At 46.6% G+C, this 5,923-nt stretch overlaps 1 protein-coding gene across 1 annotated transcript; it reads right to left on the bottom strand.

The window, feature by feature from the left end:
• Positions 1 to 1,882: 1,882 nt before the first annotated feature.
• LOC6574185 (probable aconitate hydratase, mitochondrial) lies at positions 1,883 to 4,521 on the bottom strand. Its single transcript, XM_002000207.4, has one exon. It carries the CDS (start codon positions 4,360 to 4,362, stop codon positions 1,999 to 2,001), a length of 2,364 nt encoding a protein of 787 aa, XP_002000243.1. The 5' UTR covers positions 4,363 to 4,521; the 3' UTR covers positions 1,883 to 1,998.
• Positions 4,522 to 5,923: the final 1,402 nt, after the last annotated feature.

Raw genomic sequence — 5,923 nt, 5'->3', positions numbered from 1 at the left:
AATCTTTTTGTGAGTTAGATATCTGTATTGCTTATTGTGGTCTTACTGACAATCGCCGTATATCATAAGTTAATCAGAAAATGAGCTTAGCAAAACAGATTCTATGTGTACTTTGAGAATATTCCGAGCAAATCGCAATTCAACTTTTTGGTATTCTGAAGAGATAATCAATTGAAAAGCAATTGAAATTGTAGCACAATGCAAGAATAAAAAGCATGTTCAATTTTCAAAAGAGCTCAGCTGATTGTAGTCTAAAAATCAATGCTAAACAAATATGTGCATTCCAAGAACCATAAACGGAGGAAATTTGTTTAGTGCAATGAAGAGTTTACAAATTTTCGCTCAAAATTCATCTGGCTTCAGCTGAGAAATATTCGTAAATATGGGTTAGTCAAATTGAAATTCATGTGTGACATTTGTGTGAGTCTCGTCTGTGAGTGAACCGAAAGCAATTTGCGAAAAACTCTGCTTGATAGGTTTGACAGCAATACAGACCGGCAAGCAGCTTAACAAGACTGTTCAGATATCCGATATGCGCGTGACTGAATTTTCTGCTAGAAAATTCAACTTGATAGATTCTTGGCACTAAAGAACATGTTGAGCTATAAACTTACAATTATATTAAATAAATAATGTCGAACTGAATCTCAGACTACAGATGTTTCGATATTATTATTATTATTTTATATATTTTGTTAGTAAATTATACCAAAGATTCTTAACATTAATAATATTTATTTGTAAGTTTTCAATTAAAATTTTCCGTCATTCATTGTTGCGATTATATTACTGACTATAACTGTCTGCATAGCTGAGCGAGCAATTAAATTACTCCAGAATTTTCTGTACTCGTCTAGGCTAGATAATTATATTTTATAGTTTTTCAAAGTTTGACTCCAGTTTTGTCAATATATCCTTTCTGTATAAACTATAATAAAAAATAAATAAAATTGTTTAATATTTCAGTAATTTAATAATTTATTATTTTTATTAATTAATTTATTATTTTCACATTTTAATAAATTAATAATTTATTAATTTTTTTATTTATTAATTTATTAATTTTAATAAATTCCTTTAATTCGTTTCCGTTTTGCTGGCTCCAAACGCTCTCAGCTCGACTCGCCTTCATCGCCGTTGGTTACCGATGTCTCTATGTGCCCAGCAGCCAATCATGAGTTAATAATTGAATATTTTCGGCATATATGGCGCAAATTGCAATGATTTAGCAGAGGCCACGACCACCATGAGTCGAATGTCGGACATTGGGCGTTTGGCTTTGTGCAAATATTCCAATAAAAAGCAACAGCAGCAGCAGCAACATTTTGGTTGATACAAATACACACACATATGCATATGTACATGTATATCTCGATGAGTATAGCCATGGACAAGCTGGCTGAGCTTGTACTGTGCTGTGCTGTGGTGTGGTTTGGTGTTGCTGCTCTCTGGCCATGGCCTTTTGTTGGCTCTCTGGATTTCCTGAATGACTTTTTGGCACTAATTAAAAGCAGCAAATAATTTTCTATCCCATCTCATGTACAGTGTCGCAAATGCAAATTTCCTGCACAAGTTCTATCCCCGCATTCTCTCTCTCTCTCTCTCCCTCTCTCTAGCTCTATCTCTCTCGTTCTATGCATGCGAGTTTTACAGTTCTGGTTGGCTGCGTTACTGATAAGCATTGCTTATTGTCTATTTGCCAGGAGTCCTGGCCCAGGATGTTATTCCGGGCGGAGGCATGCAGCCGGAATGAGCTTAATATGTTTGAATATTATTTTTTCTCTGCAATGCAGCTCTTTAATTAGCTGTTAAATAAACTCAACTTTTGAACTAAAGAGGGTCAGCCGGAGCTCAGAATAACTACAACAAAAGGCAATGCAAATATCTTCTTAAATTATTTATTTACTTTGTTATATTATTAAATACACGATTGGGGTCCAATTTATTGCTTTGGTTTTAAAACACACAAATACTTAAATCCTTATACTCCAATGTTATCTACTTCAATTTCTCTTTCATGCGGTTCAGAGCACTGCCAGCCTTGAACCACTCAATTTGCTCGGCGTTGAAGGTGTGGTTGAGCTGGATCTTGTCGCCGCTGCCGCCGTTCTTGATCTCGCACTCGATGGGCTTGCCGGGAGCCATGTCCTTCAGATTGAGCAGCGATATTTTGCTGGTGGGCTGGATCTTGTCGTAGTCGCTGGGATTGGCGAAGGTGAGCGCCAGCAGGCCCTGCTTCTTCAGGTTCGTCTCGTGGATGCGGGCAAACGATTTGACGATGATGGCCACCCCGCCCAGATGGCGTGGCTCGAGGGCGGCATGCTCGCGAGAGGAGCCCTCGCCGTAGTTATCCTCGCCCACGGCCACCCACTTGACCTTGTTCGCCTTGTAGTCGCGGGCCACATCTGGAACGCCGGCGAATTCGTTGGTGCGCTGATTCTTGATCTTGTTCATCTCGTTGTTCTCGGCGTTGACGGCCCCGATGAACATGTTGTTGGAGATGTTGTCCAAGTGACCGCGATACTTGAGCCAGGGCCCGGCAGCGGAAATGTGATCCGTGGTGCACTTGCCCTTGACCTTGATGAGCACTGTCAGATCAATGTAATCCTTTCCGTCCCACTTCGAGAAGGGCTCCAGGATCTGCAGGCGCTTCGACTTGGGGTCGACGGCCACCTTTACCTTACTGCCGTCAGCCGGAGGGGCGGCGTAGGTGTCTTGCCCGGGGTCGAAGCCCTTCGAGGGCAGCTCCTCGCCCTGAGGTGCTTTCAGCTTGAAGCCCTTTCCCTTGGAGTCCTTCAGCTCGTCCTTCAGCGGATTGAAGTCCAGGCGACCTGCAATGGATAGCGCTGTTACCATCTCTGGGCTGGTCACAAAGCAATGCGTCGCCGGATTGGCATCATTGCGTCCCGTGAAGTTGCGATTGTACGAGGTGACGATGGTGTTCTTCTCGCCCTTCTTCACATCCTTGCGGTCCCACTGGCCGATGCAAGGCCCGCAGGCATTGGCCAGCACCGTGGCGCCGAATTTGTTGAATGTTTCGATCATGCCGTCACGGTCAATGGTCGCTCGGATTTGCTCAGATCCGGGCGTGACATTGAAGGGTACCTTGGATGTGAGGCCATGACTGAGGGCGTCCTTTGCGATGCTGACACAGCGACCCATGTCCTCGTACGAGGAGTTTGTGCAGGACCCAATCAGGCCCACTTTGATCTCCATGGGATACCCATTCTTCTTGGAGTTCTCGCCCAGCTTGCTTATCGGATGCGCCAAGTCGGGCGTGTACGGCCCGTTCACCAGCGGCTCCAGCTCGTCCAGATTGATCTTGATTAGCTTGTCATACTTGCAGTCCTTGTCTGGCGTCAGGAGCTTCTCCTTGTACTTGGTGGCCTCCTCAGCGATGTTGCCACGGCCCGTGGCGCACAAATAGGCGACCATGCGCTCATTTAGGGGAAAGAGCGAAGTGGTTGCCCCGATCTCAGCTCCCATGTTGCAGATGGTCGCCTGCCCGGTGCAGGAGATGGAGTCGACGCCTGGCCCGTGGTACTCAATGATGGCGCCAGTGCCGCCCTTGACGGTCAGGATGTCGGCCACCTTGAGGATGACGTCTTTCGCCGAGGTCCAGCCATTGATTTTGCCAGTCAGCTCTACGCCGATCACATTGGGGCACTTCAGCTCCCAGGGCATGCCCGCCATAACATCGACGGCATCCGCACCGCCCACGCCAATGCACAGTCCGCCCAGGCCGCCGCCGTTGGGCGTGTGGGAGTCGGTGCCGATCATGAGCAGGCCCGGGAAGGCGTAGTTCTCGAGTATGATTTGGTGAATGATGCCGCTGCCGGGCTTCCAGAAGCCCAGGCCGTACTTGGCGCTGGTGGAGGCCAGGAAGTCATACACCTCCTTGTTCAGGTCCTTGGCGCGCTTCAGGTCCTGCTCGCCGCACACCTGTGCCTCGATCAAGTGGTCGCAGTGCACCGTCGACGGCACGGCCACCTTGCTCAGGCCGGACGAAATGAACTGCAGCAGTGCCATTTGGGCGGTGGCATCCTGCATGGCTACACGATCCGGACGAAGCAGCAGATAGGACTCGCCGCGCTTGATATCCTGGTCGCCGGCACTGTCCAAGTGCGAGTAGAGCACCTTCTCCGACAGAGTCAGCGGACGCTTGAGCCGAGATATAACACAGTCCACCCGCTCGCTGAGCAGCTTATAGGGCAGCGGCGTGTCCGGCTCAAACTTGGACATCGGCACAATGGCGGACTTGGAGCTCATTGAAACGTTCCATTGATTCGTCAATGGCTTCACCGCCCTTCTGCACAGCTTGCGCAGCCTCTCGGCTGTTCGGGCCAGCATACGCTTTGACATGATCGATCCTCTAGCGATGATATGGTTTATAGCAAAATATATATATATACAGATATATACAACTAAGACTTTCGATAATTTTGTCGCAATAATAAAATAGCTGAACTGTGTTTTTACAAATTGGCTCTGATATATTTAGTTATTTAATTTTTGACAGCTTCTAAACAGCAGGCATGAAATGCCATGATGTCAAGCCATGTCATGCCATGCAAATAATGCCAAATTATTATCAATTATTAATTGGCAATGTGTCCGGGCATTACGCAGATTACAATGGAGAGTCGGATAGTGGAAAAGCTATTTGGGTTCATGTTACAAAAATCAAACTCGAATTTCCTACGGCTCTCAGCTGTGCAACACTTAAGCAGGTAGCTTTTGCGCATATTTGATGTGGACTAAGGTGCACAGCACAATGGGCGTGGCACACACACACACACACACACAGAGAGATGTCAACAGACCTGATGTCGCAATAAAGTGAGTGAGGCGATGCATATAAAACTATGCGGCACTCGGACGACTCGTTCAGCTGAGCTGACGAGAGTCATTCCTGCCATAGGCCATCGGAATAGCAACAACAATGCAAATGGCAAACACATGGACAACACGTCATTTGCTTGAGTGCAGAGGGGTGTGGAGCGTGGCACTGGCAGTGGCAGAGTCCAAAGTGTCAACTGGAAGTGAGGCGAGGTGGGCGCTGGGCGCTGTGGCTTTCATCCTGTGATTGTGTTTGCCACAGTGTGCCGAGTGTCACAGTGGATGGCAGCGGGACACACTGTATCTGCGACTGCGACTACGACTGCGACTGGGACTGGGACAACGCAGACAATGGCAACAGTGGACGAACTGGACAATGGCCAGAGCAGTGGCCAGACCGGTAGTTGGCTGCACCACATTCAATTGAAATCGACGTGCCTGTTTGCCACAAAACCGTTGATGATGGCTCGCTCGGTCGGTCACTGGGTCGCCCCGAGGTCGGGGGCGGGGGCATAAGTAGGCAGTGGCCGTAACAATGCCAAAAATTGATTGGCAACTACTTGACACAGGCTCACCCACAAAGCTCTTCCATATGGACTACTAAGCTGTCAGCCTGGCACAACGTTGACTATGATTTTCTATAATTGATGGATTTCATTTTGTGCCCCAAAACCTGAGCGTTGGCAATTGCATGACCTGGAGCATAGAGCAATTCAGTTCTTCCATTCTGCACACTCAAAAACACAATTGTCTTTTGTCTCGGCTTGATGAAGTGGACAATGCTCTATTTTGAGTAAATTAAATCCCTGTTCTCTGCCCATACACGTTGCCCATAAAACCATAAAACCTATTTTTGAGTTATTATTTGTGCGAAATGTGAGTCTGGCTTAGATATATCAATCATCTTCAATTGGAATTACAGGTAGCTTGCACTTTAGTTAAACTGTTCTCAAATTAAATATATTTGCTGTCTTTTCTGAGTCATCGATAACAGTCAGTTCGGCGAACTCTTCTCTGCGCTTCTCATACGCTTAAATTATTGCGTTTTACAACTTTTGCAATAAATAATGGAAAACTTATTGCC

Source organism: Drosophila mojavensis, unplaced genomic scaffold (genome assembly GCF_018153725.1).
Source record: "Drosophila mojavensis isolate 15081-1352.22 unplaced genomic scaffold, ASM1815372v1 contig_277, whole genome shotgun sequence".
Taxonomy (NCBI): domain Eukaryota; kingdom Metazoa; phylum Arthropoda; class Insecta; order Diptera; family Drosophilidae; genus Drosophila; species Drosophila mojavensis.
This window is presented reverse-complemented; position numbering and strand designations above follow the sequence as displayed.

Coding starts and splice junctions, on each gene's coding strand:
- LOC6574185 (XM_002000207.4), bottom strand. CDS start 4,362: ATGTCAAAGCGTATGCTGGCCCGAACAGCCGAGAGGCTGCGCAAGCTG.